The 18,702-nt window shown below is 36.8% G+C and overlaps 2 protein-coding genes and 1 pseudogene across 3 annotated transcripts; all 3 read left to right on the forward strand.

The window, feature by feature from the left end:
* Positions 1 to 745: 745 nt before the first annotated feature.
* Positions 746 to 2,312, forward strand: LOC149240098 (7-deoxyloganetin glucosyltransferase pseudogene; annotated as a pseudogene). Its single transcript, XR_016246480.1, has 2 exons — positions 746 to 1,268; positions 1,388 to 2,312. The product of XR_016246480.1 is annotated as a 7-deoxyloganetin glucosyltransferase pseudogene (transcript).
* Positions 2,313 to 2,462: 150 nt separating this feature from the next.
* On the forward strand, positions 2,463 to 6,789 carry LOC149240099 (putative pectinesterase/pectinesterase inhibitor 51). Its single transcript, XM_089373633.1, has 2 exons — positions 2,463 to 3,598; positions 6,151 to 6,789. Exons 1-2 carry the CDS (start codon positions 3,379 to 3,381, stop codon positions 6,519 to 6,521), a joined length of 591 nt encoding a protein of 196 aa, XP_089229759.1. The 5' UTR covers positions 2,463 to 3,378; the 3' UTR covers positions 6,522 to 6,789.
* Positions 6,790 to 8,211: 1,422 nt separating this feature from the next.
* Positions 8,212 to 12,147, forward strand: LOC149240100 (putative pectinesterase/pectinesterase inhibitor 51). The gene is made up of 2 exons (XM_089367254.1): positions 8,212 to 8,850; positions 11,459 to 12,147. Exons 1-2 carry the CDS (start codon positions 8,307 to 8,309, stop codon positions 12,145 to 12,147), a joined length of 1,233 nt encoding a protein of 410 aa, XP_089223380.1. The 5' UTR covers positions 8,212 to 8,306.
* Positions 12,148 to 18,702: the final 6,555 nt, after the last annotated feature.

The following is an 18,702-nucleotide window of genomic DNA, read 5'->3' on the forward strand; positions in this document are numbered from 1 at the left end:
ATTGTTGCCAATATAATCACATATACAACACACAAAAAAATATATTTTAATTTCTTGAAAAACGAATAGTCAACATAAAAATGACAATGACTATTGTGATTAATATTTCGAATTCTCATTTTCGAGATTTTCACCATAGAAATCTTAAAAACAAATAGTCTTTTCTTAAGAAAGACATAAATTTCCTTTTTTTCATAAACATATATATGAAACTTGAAGTTCGAATGAATGAAAATTATTTTAACTAAATGTTTAAAGAATTTGATTACAATGAATAATTGTTTGGTGACAATATAGATCTTATATGATCTATACAAGAAGAGGATAAAGTTAGGATCATTCATTCCATGTGTGTCTAAAGCTAACAAATCTCCACATACAAAGGAAAGGGAAGACGATATCATTGCATTCCTCCAAAAATCAACATTCTTTTTTTAATCTATTACATATATCGGTTAGTTATTTTGCCATTTCTCATTTAATAATATATGTTTTTAGTGTAAACCAGATGTAGTCTATGCTATAGAGCTTATTTCTTTGTAAAATTGATATTTTCACAACAAAGAAATTGATATTTTCACATATGTTGAATAGAACAAAGTTATTAATCAAATGGAAACTTGATCAAGTTCTCACTTTTTAGAGGTAACAAATAACCATCTTATTTTGAAAAGTGTTGATTCAGAATATACATTTTTTTTGGTCTATATTTTTAACACTTCAAATTTTCTTAATTACGCCGTAAGGCGTTTCCCTCTGAGATCAACTCCCCTCTCTGCCTACCTGTCATCTTGTAAGCCACAGGATTATATGTTAGACGATTGCAACCATTTTAGCCGTTGATCGGGGTTGCCCAAACGGTTTGGGCGTTTGATCGAATAGTTTCATCCGGCCAGCAGGGTTTGTACCTCAGATCAAACGCTTGCCCTGGCAGAGCAACGCTTGCCCTCGCTCTGGATTTGGTTTCAGGCTCGCTGTTCTTGGCGGTCTTCTTATTTTTTCTCTGTGTATTTACTCCACTGGAAGATTCGTTAGCTGCATCGGGGGAGACAAGCATTGCTGCTGAGCTGAGGAGTTGAAACATTCACAACCAGACGGTGTTCCTCCAGTAACATGTATTGTCTCCGATGGGCAAGTTTCATTTCCACAGAAAACAGCGAGAAAGCTCGGAGTTCCGAGAGTATCATTCTGGACACACAGTGCTCGTGGCTTCTCTACTTATTTCTTCGCGCCACTTCCAATTGAGAAAGGTTACATTCCTCTCAAAGGTAAAAAATCATTGGAATTTCTTCTATGGTCTTAGCACTGCGCAGTTTTCTGGTACCAATTCCCTATACATTAACTAGCTTACTTGGTCTATATGGTATGGCATTGTACTGTGATGCAGCTGAGATGAGTTTAACAAATGGATACATGGAACAAATAATCCCCCGTATCCCTGGAATGCCCCATTTGCGCATCAAAGATCTGCCCTTTTCTTTGCTACGCGCGAACATGGCGGATTTTGCGAGGAGTCAGGGGCAGGCTGCTCTGGAAGCTGATTTGATATTACTTAATACCTTTGAGGACCTCGACCGTCTTGTAATTGATGAACTCAGGGCTAGACTTCCCCCCTTGTATACGATAGGCCCATTAGGTTTATTTACAGAATCTGGAAATGATACAATATCTGATATCTCTGCAAGCATGTGGACTGCAGAAACAAGCTGTCTAAAATGGTTGGACTCTCAGGAACCCTCTTCAGTTATTTATGTTAGTTTTGGGAGTATAAGTGTCATGGCTCGTGAGGAGCTCTTAGAGATCGCATGGGGTCTGGAGGCGAGCAAGCAACCCTTCCTGTGGGTTATTCGTCCGGATTTCATTGATGGCCAGGCTGATGTGCTGCTTGCTGACTTTCTGGAGAAGGTGAAAGACAGAAGTTTCTTGGTGAAATGGGCTCCTCAGATGAAAGTACTTTCACATCCTTCAGTGGGGGGCTTTCTGACTCATAGTGGATGGAACTCTACGCTGGAGAGCATCTGTGCTGGTGTGTATGATATCGCGGCCCTTAATTGCTGAGCAACCGACTAACAGGAGATTTGTTAGTGAAGTCTGGAAGATTGGAATGGCAATGAATGACGATGTCAAGAGAGAACATGTGGAAGACATGGTAAGGAGATTGATGAATGGGGAGGAAGGGAGGCAGATGAGGAAGAGAATTGGTGAGTTGGGAGATGAGTCAATGAGAGCAGTGTGTCAAGGAGGATCTTCTTACAATAACATGGAGAAATTTGTTGAGGAAATAAACAGGGGATTGACAGAGCCATGATTAATTTATTGTATATGTATGGATTGTGGATAATTTTCTGTTTATCATAATTAGCATGTCACTTCAAATTGGACTCTCAGGAGTCTTGATGGATGGAACTGTACATGGATGAAGGTTGAATAATTGTTTTGTTTTCAGTATCTCATACTCATTTGAAATACAAACTTAAGGTCAGATCATATGTATATCTCTTCCTGGGAGTTTCATATGAAGATTTGCTATCTCTTCCTGGGAGTTTCATATGAAGATTTGCTTGACTGAAATTCTGCAGTTGCAATACGAACTTTGTTTTAAGGTCAGATCATATCTATATGTATTCAGGGAATTTAATATGAAGATGCTTATTGAAGATGAAATTTTGGGGAATACCATGCAGAAGCAGCGAAGATGGAATTTTGAGGAATACCATGCAGCTTCGTCACAGTTTTAAGCATAATTTCTTCTTCATTATACATCTCAGGTGAAATTCCCTGAATACTACATATGATCTTGACCTTTTAAATCTAAAAGGAGAGAAGGAATGTCCGGGCATCTGCCTTTTATGCCGAACCAGTGAATAAACGAATGAGCATCTCTTCATCAAGTATCAGCATTCAAATCAGGTCGATTAGAAAAAAAAAATTGGTAAATTGGTTTTTGGTGGTTTACAGTGGCTTTTTTTTATTTTGATGGTAGATTGTAGGAATATTTTATAATATGATGGAGAGGAACAAGGTTAAATAATTAACTCTGTTTCTGTCATACCAAAATATTTTTAAAATCTACAATCCATTAAATTCAACACAAAAAAGTAATACAGTAAAGAAACAATTTACAGCGATGGCATACAGAGAAGGGGTTAGAGAAGGGGTTAAAAAATGTGGCAGAGATCTCCCCTTCCTAGCAATCTGGGCCATCTGGATCACAAGTAACAGCATTAGCTTCCAGGAAAAATACTGCCCTCCCTTCCAATCTTCGGTGCAAATTCCTCTAGTACTGCAGATTATTACCATCATTATAATCAAATTTGGGATGTATTAGAGGTTGATAAATTGGTTCCCGATGTGACTGTGTCCAAGGATAAATCCTCTATGAGTATTCAACAGGCGGTGAACAGTGCACCGGATAAATCTGAGCGGAGATTCGTGATACATATAAAGGCTGGGGTGTATAAGGAGATTGTTAGGGTTCCTCCCAGTAAAACTAATCTTATGTTTGTGGGTGATGGCATGGGGAAGACTGTGATCACGGGGTCTATGCGTGTGCCATCCCTGCCTGGTGTTCCAAGTACATATGGCTCTGCAACTGTTGGTAATGCTCATCATTGTTCCTCTTCCTCTTCATATTAAGTTGGAATTTATTTCTTTGCCTGAGTTTGGTTTTGTTATTGTGTTTGATCATGGTGTGGTTCCTGGCAGATTTGAGATGCCTTGAATTGAAATTGGAAAATCTGCTCTTCCAACATGTTTTGATCATTACACATGGTTCTTGCGGACCACATCCCTCTGTGATTTTTCGGGTCAACCTTAGTCCATATTCTCTCCTCTCTCACCTTTTGTTACTAATTCACCCCAAGAGACATTAAAAGAGCTGTTAGGATCTTGAGCACCAGCAAAGAAGTAGATGAGTAAGGTCTGCAAGTTGAATTTGCATTGGCTTTCCCTCTTCATGGTCTCAAAATATCATCCACCCCATCTTCCAATTGAAGGATATTTCTGATAGAAATAATTACAAGAATATTATGATTGGGCGTGCCTTTGTCGAACTCTATGTTATGGGCGTGAACGTGTGGCTTTCTCAACATATAGAGAGGAACAAATTCAAAGCTATGGGGCAACCAAGTCTTAGAAGAGATTATGAAACTAGTGACCACATTTTTAGCCTGTGTGCTATTATCAAGGAAGCTGACGTCCCTCATCTAAAGTCCTGTTGCTTTGTGGATTTTCAGAAGGCTTTTGGACTCTGTTCCAAGGGAATTATCGTTCTGGAGACTACGTGAAATTGGCATCTTTGAGTGTCTCATAGTTGCTTTCATGAAATTCCATGGGATATACATTAATGGGTTAGAGCATAACCGAGCGAGTACTTCCACAAGGGAGATGTTTACGTTTTACACCATGTTTTGTTTACCTTATTCTTATTTGCAGAGGATCTGATCCTTTTAGCCTCCTCCCCTAGGGACATTCAGAGATAGCTTGATGCCCCTGCCAATGTGATGGTCATAGAATGATGGTGGTGAACCTTAGTGAAACTGAGGTTGTGATTTAAATATCCAAGAGCACCCTAACAAACTTCCACTTCTTCTTCAAAGGAAGCGAGGTGGAGATTACCATTGCTTATACATCTATGGGATCTGATCCATAGCCCTTAGGTTTAGCTTAAGGCATGTCTTTCAACCCAAACTTAGAAAGGGTTATAGGTCTCTCTCCATGCTTGACCGACAATACTTCCATATGCATTTTCAGGACATCTCTTCTGAGATGCATTTTTTGACACAATTAACAGACCTATAGTACTATATGGTGTTGAAATCTTGGGGCCTACCTCGTTACCACCTGACTGCGCGCAGGCTGAGACAGTCCAATTCCTCATGCTACAGTGTATGATTTAGCATAAACAAACAGTTCCATAACCCATTGTACAAACAGTTTGAGAGCATTTTTGGACTTGTCTTCTTTCTTCACGGGAAACTCCTATCTGGCCCTTTGCCTTTTGTAGATTGCCTCCACAGGCCCCTTTGTCTAGCGAATGTGCTGTTTTTTTAAAGGCGTCTTCAGTTCTTCAAAGAGTGCCTCCCTCCTTTTAGCTATTCTCTAGATGCCCTAGTGACATCCTAGCCCCTGAATGGAGATAAACATGGATATCAAAGAGGACGTCTATCTACAGTAAATTCAGGTCACTTGGATTGAATCCCACAACAGTTTCACAATCAAATGACCTTCTACTATGATCACTTATTGTACAAGTATGATCTAGGAAGCAATTCTCTTTGATACATTTGCAGATTTTTATGGGTCTTCTTGCAGAACCCAAAGGGCTTTAAACGCTTGTTCAATTCTGTGGCCAAGGAATCCACTACCATTGCTTCCAATTCCTTCTACATGGACATAAAGTGTGGCCTTTCTGCCATGTTGCTAAGAACTACTGGATAAAAATGCCAAACCACAACACTGAGGGCCTGCATGCTGGTTAAACTTAAAAGCCTGAGGAAAGGTAGAGATTTGGCTGACAAGACTTCTTTGGAGACAATTAATTGTGAAAATGACCATCCAATTAATGAGAGAGAAATTTTCTACTTGAGTTCAACCCAGATTAATTCCCTTGCAAAGGAATGCTGATCTAGAAAGCATCAACAAAATACAAATGAGAGGAGAAGGAAACAATCAAAATCCAGCAGTGCTTGGAATGCAATCCATCATTTGCAAGGGAAGCAATAATGCTTTTCTTCAGATTGTAGGTTGCTGAAAAGAAGAGAGCAATAACATTTATTTTTGCAGATTCTGCACTTCTTTCATCTTATTAAAGCAGCAAAAAAATTAATTATCGTTTTACATTTTAAGAATAAGATATTTGGAACCCTTTCATATGATAGGTGTAATGTCTTTCAACATGCATTGGGGTTTGTAAGTTTGAGAAATTTCAATGGGCATATGCTAAAATCGGATCTCTGTTTATTCTGATAACTAGATAAATATGTGTATGCTATTTCTAAACAAAGACGGAGTTTAATACTTACAATTACCATGGTTCTTTGGTTTTGAACTCTTATCAAAGGAAAATTCAATCAATCCATATTCCTCGATCCCACTAAATCTTGTTTTAGATGTTGAGGATTGCTAATTTATTTGTTTTCACAATTGCAGCTGTAAATGCTGATGGCTTCTTAGCACGGGATATAACATTCGAAAATGCAGCAGGGCCAGGTAGTCAACAAGCGGTAGCCCTAAGAGTAGATAGCGATCACTCTGCCTTCTACAACTGTGCCTTTCTTGGACAGAATATGGTCCTATGGAGGCCTCCAAAAACAGAGAGATCATCCAATTCCTCTAGTACTGCAGATTATTACCATCATTATAATCAAATTTGGGATGTATTAGAGGTTGATAAATTGGTTCCCGATGTGACTGTGTCCAAGGATGAATCCTCTATGAGTATTCAACAGGCGGTGAACAGTGCACCTGATAAATCTGAGCGGAGTAGTTGCTTTCATGAAATTCCATGGGATATACATTAATGGATTAGAGCATAACCGAGCGAGTACTTCCACAAGGGAGATGTTTACGTTTTACACCATGTTTTGTTTACCTTATTCTTATTTGCAGAGGATCTGATCCTTTTAGCCTCCTCCCCTAGGGACATTCAGAGATAGCTTGATGCCCCTGCCAATGTGATGGTCATAGAATGATGGTGGTGAACCTTAGTGAAACTGAGGTTGTGATTTAAATATCCAAGAGCACCCTAACAAACTTCCACTTCTTCTTCAAAGGAAGCGAGGTGGAGATTACCATTGCTTATACATATATGGGATCTGATCCATAGCCCTTAGGTTTAGCTTAAGGCATGTCTTTCAACCCAAACTTAGAAAGGGTTATAGGTCTCTCTCCATGCTTGACCGACAATACTTCCATATGCATTTTCAGGACATCTCTTCTGAGATGCATTTTTTGACACAATTAACAGACCTATAGTACTATATGGTGTTGAAATCTTGGGGCCTACCTCGTTACCACCTGACTGCGCGCAGGCTGAGACAGTCCAATTCCTCATGCTACAGTGTATGATTTAGCATAAACAAACAGTTCCATAACCCATTGTACAAACAGTTTGGCATTCATCCCTTTTTCCTTGAGAGCATTTTTGGACTTGTCTTCTTTCTTCACGGGAAACTCCTATCTGGCCCTTTGCCTTTTGTAGATTGCCTCCACAGGCCCCTTTGTCTAGCGAATGTGCTGTTTTTTTAAAGGCGTCTTCAGTTCTTCAAAGAGTGCCTCCCTCCTTTTAGCTATTCTCTAGATGCCCTAGTGACATCCTAGCCCCTGAATGGAGATAAACATGGATATCAAAGAGGACGTCTATCTACAGTAGATTCAGGTCACTTGGATTGAATCCCACAACGGTTTCACAATCAAAAGACCTTCTACTATGATCACTTATTGTACGAGTATGATCTAGGAAGCAATTCTCTTTGATACATTTGCAGATTTTTATGGGTCTTCTTGCAGAACCCAAAGGGCTTTAAACGCTTGTTCAATTCTGTGGCCAAGGAATCCACTACCATTGCTTCCAATTCCTTCTGCATGGACATAAAGTGTGGCCTTTCTGCCATGTTGCTAAGAACTACTGGATAAAAATGCCAAACCACAACACTGAGGGCTTGCATGCTGGTTAAACTTAAAAGCCTGAGGAAAGGTAGAGATTTGGTTGACAAGACTTCTTTGGAGACAATCAATTGTGAAAATGACCATCCAATTAATGAGAGAGAAATTTTCTACTTGAGTTCAACCCAGATTAATTCCCTTGCAAAGGAATGCTGATCTAGAAAGCATCAACAAAATACAAATGAGAGGAGAAGGAAACAATCAAAATCCAGCAGTGCTGGGAATGTAATCCGTCATTTGCAAGGGAAGCAATAATGCTTTTCTTCAGATTGTAGGTTGCTGAAAAGAAGAGAGCAATAACATTTATTTTTGCAGATTCTGCACTTCTTTCATCCTATTAAAGTAGCAAAAAAATTAATTATCGTTTTACATTTTAAGAATAAGATATTTGGAACCCTTTCATATGATAGGTGTAATGTCTTTCAACATGCATTGGGGTTTGTAAGTTTGAGAAATTTCAATGGGCATATGCTAAAATCGGATCTCTGTTTATTCTGATAACTAGATAAATATGTGTATGCTATTTCTAAACAAAGACAGAATTTAATACTTACAATTACCATCGTTCTTTGGTTTTGAACTCTTATCAAAGGAAAATTCAATCAATCCATATTCCTCGATCCCACTAAATCTTGTTTTAGATGTTGAGGATTGCTAATTTATTTGTTTTCACAATTGCAGCTGTAAATGCTGATGGCTTCTTAGCACGGGATATAACATTCGAAAATGCAGCAGGGCCAGGTAGTCAACAAGCGGTAGCCCTAAGAGTAGATAGCGATCACTCTGCCTTCTACAACTGTGCCTTTCTTGGACAGAATATGGTCCTATGGAAGCCTCCAAAAACAGAGAGATCATCCAATTCCTCTAGTACTGCAGATTATTACCATCATTATAATCAAATTTGGGATGTATTAGAGGTTGATAAATTGGTTCCCGATGTGACTGTGTCCAAGGATGAATCCTCTATGAGTATTCAACAGGCGGTGAACAGTGCACCGGATAAATCTGAGCGGAGATTCGTGATACATATAAAGGCTGGGGTGTATAAGGAGATTGTTAGGGTTCCTCCCAGTAAAACTAATCTTATGTTTGTGGGTGATGGCATGGGGAAGACTGTGATCACGGGGTCTATGCGTGTGCCATCCCTCCCTGGTGTTCCAAGTACATATGGCTCTGCAACTGTTGGTAATGCTCATCATTGTTCCTCTTCCTCTTCATATTAAGTTGGAATTTATTTCTTTGCCTGAGTTTGGTTTTGTTATTGTGTTTGATCATGGTGTGGTTCCTGGCAGATTTGAGATGCCTTGAATTGAAATTGGAAAATCTACTCTTCCAACATGTTTTGATCATTACACATGGTTCTTGCGGACCACATCCCTCTGTGATTTTTCGGGTCAACCTTAGTCCATATTCTCTCCTCTCTCACCTTTTGTCACTAATTCACCCCAAGAGAGTATTAAAAGAGCTGTTAGGATCTTGAGCACCAGCAAAGAAGTAGATGAGTAAGGTCTGCAAGTTGAATTTGCATTGGCTTTCCCTCTTCATGGTCTCAAAATATCATCCACCATTGCTAATTTATTTGTTTTCACAATTGCAGCTGTAAATGCTGATGGCTTCCTAGCACGGGATATAACATTCGAAAATGCAGCAGGGCCAGGTAGTCAACAAGCGGTAGCCCTAAGAGTAGATAGCGATCACTCTGCCTTCTACAACTGTGCCTTTCTTGGACAGAATATGGTCCTATGGAGGCCTCCAAAAACAGAGAGATCATCCAATTCCTCTAGTACTGCAGATTATTACCATCATTATAATCAAATTTGGGATGTATTAGAGGTTGATAAATTGGTTCCCGATGTGACTATGTCCAAGGATGAATCCTCTATGAGTATTCAACAGGCGGTGAACAGTGCACCGGATAAATCTGAGCGGAGTAGTTGCTTTCATGAAATTCCATGGGATATACATTAATGGGTTAGAGCATAACCGAGCGAGTACTTCCACAAGGGAGATGTTTACGTTTTACACCATGTTTTGTTTACCTTATTCTTATTTGCAGAGGATCTGATCCTTTTAGCCTCCTCCCCTAGGGACATTCAGAGATAGCTTGATGCCCCTGCCAATGTGATGGTCATAGAATGATGGTGGTGAACCTTAGTGAAACTGAGGTTGTGATTTAAATATCCAAGAGCACCCTAACAAACTTCCACTTCTTCTTCAAAGGAAGCGAGGTGGAGATTACCATTGCTTATACATCTATGGGATCTGATCCATAGCCCTTAGGTTTAGCTTAAGGCATGTCTTTCAACCCAAACTTAGAAAGGGTTATAGGTCTCTCTCCATGCTTGACCGACAATACTTCCATATGCATTTTCAGGACATCTCTTCTGAGATGCATTGTTTGACACAATTAACAGACCTATAGTACTATATGGTGTTGAAATCTTGGGGCCTACCTCGTTACCACCTGACTGCGCGCAGGCTGAGACAGTCCAATTCCTCATGCTACAGTGTATGATTTAGCATAAACAAACAGTTCCATAACCCATTGTACAAACAGTTTGGCATTCATCCCTTTTTCCTTGAGAGCATTTTTGGACTTGTCTTCTTTCTTCACGGGAAACTCCTATCTGGCCCTTTGCCTTTTGTAGATTGCCTCCACAGGCCCCTTTGTCTAGCGAATGTGCTGTTTTTTTAAAGGCGTCTTCAGTTCTTCAAAGAGTGCCTCCCTCCTTTTAGCTATTCTCTAGATGCCCTAGTGACATCCTAGCCCCTGAATGGAGATAAACATGGATATCAAAGAGGACGTCTATCTACAGTAAATTCAGGTCACTTGGATTGAATCCCACAACGGTTTCACAATCAAATGACCTTCTACTATGATCACTTATTGTACAAGTATGATCTAGGAAGCAATTCTCTTTGATACATTTGCAGATTTTTATGGGTCTTCTTGCAGAACCCAAAGGGCTTTAAACGCTTGTTCAATTCTGTGGCCAAGGAATCCACTACCATTGCTTCCAATTCCTTCTGCATGGACATAAAGTGTGGCCTTTCTGCCATGTTGCTAAGAACTACTGGATAAAAATGCCAAACCACAACACTGAGGGCCTGCATGCTGGTTAAACTTAAAAGCCTGAGGAAAGGTAGAGATTTGGCTGACAAGACTTCTTTGGAGACAATCAATTGTGAAAATGACCATCCAATTAATGAGAGAGAAATTTTCTACTTGAGTTCAACCCAGATTAATTCCCTTGCAAAGGAACGCTGATCTAGAAAGCATCAACAAAATACAAATGAGAGGAGAAGGAATCAATCAAAATCCAGCAGTGCTTGGAATGCAATCCGTCATTTGCAAGGGAAGCAATAATGCTTTTCTTCAGATTGTAGGTTGCTGAAAAGAAGAGAGCAATAACATTTATTTTTGCAGATTCTGCACTTCTTTCATCCTATTAAAGCAGCAAAAAAATTAATTATCGTTTTACATTTTAAGAATAAGATATTTGGAACCCTTTCATATGATAGGTGTAATGTCTTTCAACATGCATTGGGGTTTGTAAGTTTGAGAAATTTCAATGGGCATATGCTAAAATCGGATCTCTGTTTATTCTGATAACTAGATAAATATGTGTATGCTATTTCTAAACAAAGACGGAATTTAATACTTACAATTACCATCGTTCTTTGGTTTTGAACTCTTATCAAAGGAAAATTCAATCAATCCATATTCCTTGATCCCACTAAATCTTGTTTTAGATGTTGAGGATTGCTAATTTATTTGTTTTCACAATTGCAGCTGTAAATGCTGATGGCTTCTTAACACGGGATATAACATTCGAAAATGCAGCAGGGCCAGGTAGTCAACAAGCGGTAGCCCTAAGAGTAGATAGCGATCACTCTGCCTTCTACAACTGTGCCTTTCTTGGCCACCAGGATACATTGTACACTCATATTCTTCGTCAGTTCTATAGAAACTGCAGAATAGAAGGCACTGTTGACTTCATATTTGGAGACTCGGCAGCCATCTTTGAAAACTGTCTCATTCTGCTGCGTCCTCGTCAAATAAACTCAGACAAAGGATCATCAAATCCTGTCACTGCACAAGGTCGAATAGATCTAGCCGAGCCCACAGGATTTGTTTTCCATAACTGCACTATCAATGGAACTGAAGAATATATGAGGGCTTACTATGCCAACCCAAAAATTTACAAAGGCTATTTGGGTCGGCCATGGAAGATGTACTCTAGAGCAATCTGCATAAATTCATATTTGGGAGAGGCCATTAGCCCTGAGGGATGGATGCCGTGGATAGAGGACTTTGCTCTTAACACGCTTTACTATGGGGAATACCAGAATTATGAGCCGGGGGCTAAGGCTTCTGGAAGAACACCATGGTCTAATGAGATACCTGAGAGAAATGTAGGAATGTATACTGTTGGAAACTTTATACAGGGAGACGAATGGCTGCTAGATACAATCAATTAATCCAAAAACAAAGGTTGGTTACTATGCAATCTTCTAATGCGTGATTTTCTTCTACATTGTTGTTGTTCCCTGATGATGGTGAAGAATTCAACGAGAAGCAATGGGACTAAAAATTCTCAGACAGTTGCAACCCAAAAATCCATGTGCCACATTGTTTCCTTCTATCACTGTTTCATCTGTCTTTGGAGTATTGCAATTTCAATCTGCTATGAAGGAGCCACTTGCTTTTCATTGGAGGAAAATGTTATTTGTACTTGTCTGCAATTTTTACTGCACTATTTTGATCGACATTGATGACCAAAATGGCAGAATAATTTTGTACCTGGTGCAGAGGAAAGCTGTTTTGTTACTGGGAAAGTTTCAACGCAGCACTGTTTTGTGATTGGGCGAATCCTCCCGCGGTTATGTTTGAAGCATGGGATAAAACTTTTGGAAAAATGTTACGAACTCTAAAGGTTTGGGTGCCTGTATTTGTTGTTGTTTTTTTTTTTAAATCACGAAAATTGGTTGAATGAAAATTACAGGGATTTATGAACCACCAAACATAATATTGACTCTCAAGTTTTAAGTAGATATCATTCAAGTTCTCAATATGTTCTTAATATAAAAAAAAACATGCAACTTCTTATACAGGCTGAGTGTAAGTGCAGAGCGATTTGGTAAACAGAAGCAAAAACCAGTCTATCGGTCAGCTTTCTGGTAATAGAGGACTCTACGACAACATTACAACATACTTTTTAAACTAACCAAAAGACTTTTAAAAGGCTTGAAATAAAAACCGGACCTAGAAAGTTATAAAAGTCTGACCTTCCTGGTATAAGATACAAACTATTATTAACACCAGAAATAAAAATACAACCACAATGAAGAATAATTTAAACATCGTTGGAACTAATAGATTCTAGAACAATATAAGTTTGGATAATACTTTGATCATTTGAAGAATAAGGTACTTAATTTTTAACAGCATGTTATTCTCGACAACGTCATGGCTTATTCTGTGTGACAATTTGCATACACTCTCTTTGATTTTTCCAAGGAGTGATGTTATTCAAAATATATCTCCCTGTGGGTGTCCTTATGCTGCACACAAGCAGTGATGCATTCACTTTTTTCAACTTTATGTATGTTTATCATTTCCATCCATATGATTGTCTTCCCATGATTTCTAAGATGTAATTGAGTTTATATCCATCCAATTGTATTATAGGCTCCTAAACCAATGGTAAGATCAGTTATTTTAGATTTGCTGACAGGACTAGATAGACACGTGGGATAAATCTTATATTTATAGTATACTCCTCTTTAACGTTATGAGTTTGTACACATGTTTTAACACTTTCTCAACTCTCAATAAAAATCAGAACATTGTGGAATTGGAATTCTTTTAGGATCAGAAGCAACGCTAGGGTTGGAAAAAGCATGTAGCACTTATAATGTATCAAACTTAAAATAAGCCAGAAGTCTCCATTTTATCTGGGATTCCTCTTTGTTCATCCCTTGTCTGACACTAAGGTATATAATGTTCTAAAAAGTCTCATTGTGATATCCACTCATACATGCTAGACAGTAAGGCACACCTCTGTGTTGAGATTCAATTCTAGATCCATAATTGTTTTTGACTTTTATTGATTTTTCTTTGTCAAAAATATAGATTAGCATTGCCTCGAATTGGCCATTTGTTGATGATAAAAAATAAACACCGGTAAAGAAACAAAATTGCATAAAATTTTGACTTCTTTCTTCTATGCTGTTGTTTCTTATGTCATTTGCATAAAATTTTGACTTCTCTCTTCTATGCTATTGTTTTTCATATCATTGCCTTACGGCGTTTCTTTTGCAACATGTGGTGCAAATGCTAGTATATTTTTTTTTTAAATGTTAGTGCTTTTCATGTTGATTTCGAAAAGCGATAGATGAAACATCAACCTTTTTTTTTGGGCTTATTTTTGACATTTTAAATTTTCTGATATATTAAATAAGGATATTTTTTTAAATGTTGGTGATTTTCATGCGGATTTTGAAAAGCGTTGATGCACCATAAACCTTTTTTTTTGGCATATTTTTTATGCTTTAAATTTTTATATCTCCAGTATGCACATTTTTTTAATGTTGGTTTTTTAACCATTTTTCAAGTTGTCTTCTTCTTCTTCTTCTTCTCTTTTCTTCCTAAGATGTTTGTTTTTTAAGGGTTTTTCGAGTTTGTGCTTTTTATTTTTCCTAACAATGCCTTTTTGTAATGATTTTTTTTTTTGCAAAGTTGACGACCTAGAATTAGATATGCAACTAATTACATAAATTTATGCTATTAATAATCAACACACAACAATTCAACTAACTAGCATAGAATTGCGAAAAAATATGAGGAAATGCAACTTACCTATAGCGATGATATTCCTTACTTGTGATTTCAAGTTGAGCACTATTTGAGTCCCGCTAACCACAACAAAATTTTGGAGACGACTCTCCACCCAACCATAGGCTTAGTTGCACATCATCTTTCTAAAACTGGCCACCCTCGTGTCCTCAATCAACGTATTACTTCCAAGGTTTCCTTTGCCTCTCAACGCTCTTCTCAAAAGAATAAATAATGTCATCCCCTCTAATTCATTAAATAGAACAAACGGTTCCAAAAATGGAAAGAGATTGGAAAGGGATCTACATGCACACAATAAATGTGTCAACATGAAACTTTTATTTCTTTATTTTAAGTTTTACTTAATTCAATATTTTTCTTAATTTAAATCTTACTCATTTGATTTATTTTTACTTTCTGTTAACTTTATTTATTTTTACTATTTTTATAGTTTATATATATATATATATATAACTACAATTTATTATTTATTATTTTATTTGTTTACTATTACTATTATTATTATTATTATTATTTATTTACTAATATATTAATATTATTTTATTTATTTATTTATTATTATTATTAGGAGGCATTACATGTTCCCTCTCTTTAAGGAACTTTGTCCCGAGATTAAGCTGAACCATTTAACATTTTATTTTATTTAATTATTTATTACTTCACGTTTGCGCTACACCCTTTGTTGAATTAGTATAACGAGCAGACATCGAAAGTGTTCACACCACCAGAGAAATCCCAAGGAATCTTTGTATGTTTTCCTAACCTTTGGAACCAGGCATAAGGCCTCCTCGATTTGTACCATAGCCCAAGGCTGGCCCCAAGGCTTGCGCCAAGGCTCAAACCTCATCTGCCCTAAGGGAGGGAACCGACTCAGTACTCCAAGTAGTAGTACTCCAGGCATCTCAAAAGGTTGGCCTACTCCTTCCACACTTACTAAGGTGCACAACCCCAGGTATCGAAGTCCTTACACCCCCACTAGACTTCGGTATCCCAATCCAATATCAGGCACTTGGCCTCCTCAAGATGGTCCCATACCCCCTTAAGAGCTATCCACCAAGAGTTATACAAGACAAATGAACCACTGACATATGTAGTGTTGATTGAATATGTTCCCAACCCATATGGTGTTTCATATTCTCCCTCGCAAGTATGAGCTCCCACGAGATCATCAAATAGCATGCCCTCTCGACCCATTCGTGGATTTCCTGTCAATCACCACATCTCAACATGCAACAAATGCATCAGCTATAACATCATATTATCATAGAAAATAATCCACATGTCAAGTCTTGCATGTCATCATGACAACATAACATCATTGTTAATCACAACATTCTGAATAATAACAAATTGCATGCTCATGCATGTCATAAATTTTGCATGCAATTTCCACATGCTTCACATCATAAAATACCCTCATAAGTTATAACATCAACATATCATCATCAAAGATATATCAGACATCACATAATAAATTAACCACATGTCAATAAGACCTCATATCATAATATCATAATCCCTATGCATATCAGATCCATCATGACATACACCATTATCATAACAACTAAATAAATAAGAACCACATGTGCATCATTATCCTCATACTATCATATCATGAAACCTCATCATAACATTATACTTCAATATTTCCATATTGACATAACAAAAAATTGAAACCATAACCTCAAGCATAATACGACAACATATGAAAAAATTTAAAACATGATTCAAATATTTCACATATATATAAAGTTAATCACTAAACATATAAAAAATTTAATTATATCAATAATATGCTTTTAATATTATATATAAATATTATATTGATTATTAATACAAGACTATATTAATAATATATTCATATAATTATGTTATATTTAAATTTCATTTTCTATATATATCAAAATATTTTTAACATACCTATTTTTAAAATCTTTTTTCATATTTTATTAAAAAATGTAATATTTAAATTTATTATTTGTTCTCCATCTATACCATATTTTCCGTTAATGTAAGCAATATTCTAAAACTTCATTTTAATTATAATTAAATCTTACATTATTCTAAAACTTCATTTTATTATAATTAAAAAGATATAAAGTTAAGTAATTTTTCTACCTTTTAAATAATAATATAAACATTAAAACACATCTATTTATTTTGAATAATAACTTTATAATTATAATTTAAACATTTGAAAATAATAATATTTTATGAGGTTTTTTTTTTAAATGTTTATGTGATACCCTTGTAACTCATTATAGCAATATTAAAATATATTAGCAATTGTTCCAAAAGGTACAAAGAGGCCGATAGGATTATTAAATTGGAAGTGTTGAATTTTTCTAGAAGAGTTAATTGGTTTGTGGAAAACCTTGTTTTCTTAGACTGGATCATTGTGCAATTACTTTTCTTTAGATGTTTTGTTTATAGCTATATTACAAGGAACACATTGAATGTCTTATTTCATTTTAGAGTAAGCTAATTACCCAAAATCAAGAGGTTAAGTTAATTACCCAAAAACAAGAAACCTCTATAGATGGCCAAGCATATACGAAGCTTGCTAGTGACCAAGGCAATAACCACCATGACTATCCCCTACCAATATATTTCATTGAAAACCATAATTGTATATTGCATTTAGAAAGTCAAAACATAATATTAGAAAACATGTTGATATATTGCTATTAAAAAGTTAATTCCATTAGAAACCATGATATTATTATTATATTTTATAAAGAATAATATACATATATAGAATGATACTACATTGAAAACCATAATTGTATAGTGAGATTAGAAAGTCAAAATATAATATTCGAAACCATGCTAAATATGACATCACTGTTCTTTATTAAATTTGGTTTGTGATAGTGTATTCATTTGAGCATAATGCTCATAAGCATAAGCTAAATAAAATTAGGTAACGAGGATGCACATAAGCATAATGCCAAAGCCTATCATGTGAATGCTTTAAAACTCTATGGGTTTGGCCCAGTAACCCTAAGACACCTACACTTCTATTTGGGGTCTGAGCAAATGGACAAATATTTGCAAAGCAAATCCGAGCGCTAAGCATAGGCAATTTTAGAAATGTGAGGCTGATTTCGAGCAGTTGATGTAGCATCTAGCCTCTTAGCGAACAGCTAACAGATGTTAACTATTTACAACATAACACATTGATGAAATTGCAACATGGCACATTGATGGAGCGCTCCACCACCCAAACCCATCTTAGCTTTCAATGAGACTACCTGATACAGCTTTACATTACACTGCCTGAGAGAGAAAGAGAACTAATAAGCTACCAGAGTCAAGATATCCCTGTTTAACCTGCTCTATAAACAGAAAAACCATTTTTTTCAGATCACCCCATATATCTCAAGAATGAATTACAAAAAACAAACAAATTAAGAAAATAGAAAATTACCAAACAGATTGTTTATGAGCCATCAGTGTCCATAAGTGATTAAATTGTTGAATCACAGTGTCCCAAAGTTTATGTGGGATTAGTAAGCCCATGATGACCATCAACTGGGCTGATCAAACGAACCGGGCGGCCTCCTGGGAATCTCCTATAATATATACAAGTCAAAATTACTTCAAGATGCACCAGATATTGTCCCTAGAAAAATCCGGGCAAGAAATTACAAAGGTGACACAGATCTGATACCCTGATCAAGCTTATGCCAAAGTTAACCAAAGTTAACTATAGGAAACTTTTAGAACTTTAATTTACCTATCCCCTCTCATCTTGAGATCTTTCAGACTTTTAAACAGGAAAATTAAATGATTAAATCTGCTGATCCTTCCAACATTGCAAGAAGATACTTTAAAATTCTTATAAAATAATGCAAAGTCCAGATGCATTGAATTTAGCTTGCCTGCGTGCATTCATAATCAGAAAGACATCACATACCGTAAATAATCTTTTTTCTTAGGCCAAATCAACGCCTCTGGAAGATCTGCATGTGTTTCACACAAACAGCCATTCAAAATCAGACAAAATTCTGTAAATTGCCAACAGTAACTGACGATCACTAAAATACTCACAACGCGCACCTCTGCTGAACTTTAAGGGCTAAAGATGTTGTCTGCAACAACAAAAACAAAAATACAACACTTCTTTGTGGCACATTCCACCACCGGCAGCCGGCATTAAAGCATTTCGTTCCTTC

The sequence above is a fragment of the Pinus tabuliformis genome, chromosome 8 (assembly GCF_031772625.1).
Source record: "Pinus tabuliformis cultivar Carrire ecotype Pingquan chromosome 8, CPIR1, whole genome shotgun sequence".
NCBI lineage: Eukaryota > Viridiplantae > Streptophyta > Pinopsida > Pinales > Pinaceae > Pinus > Pinus tabuliformis.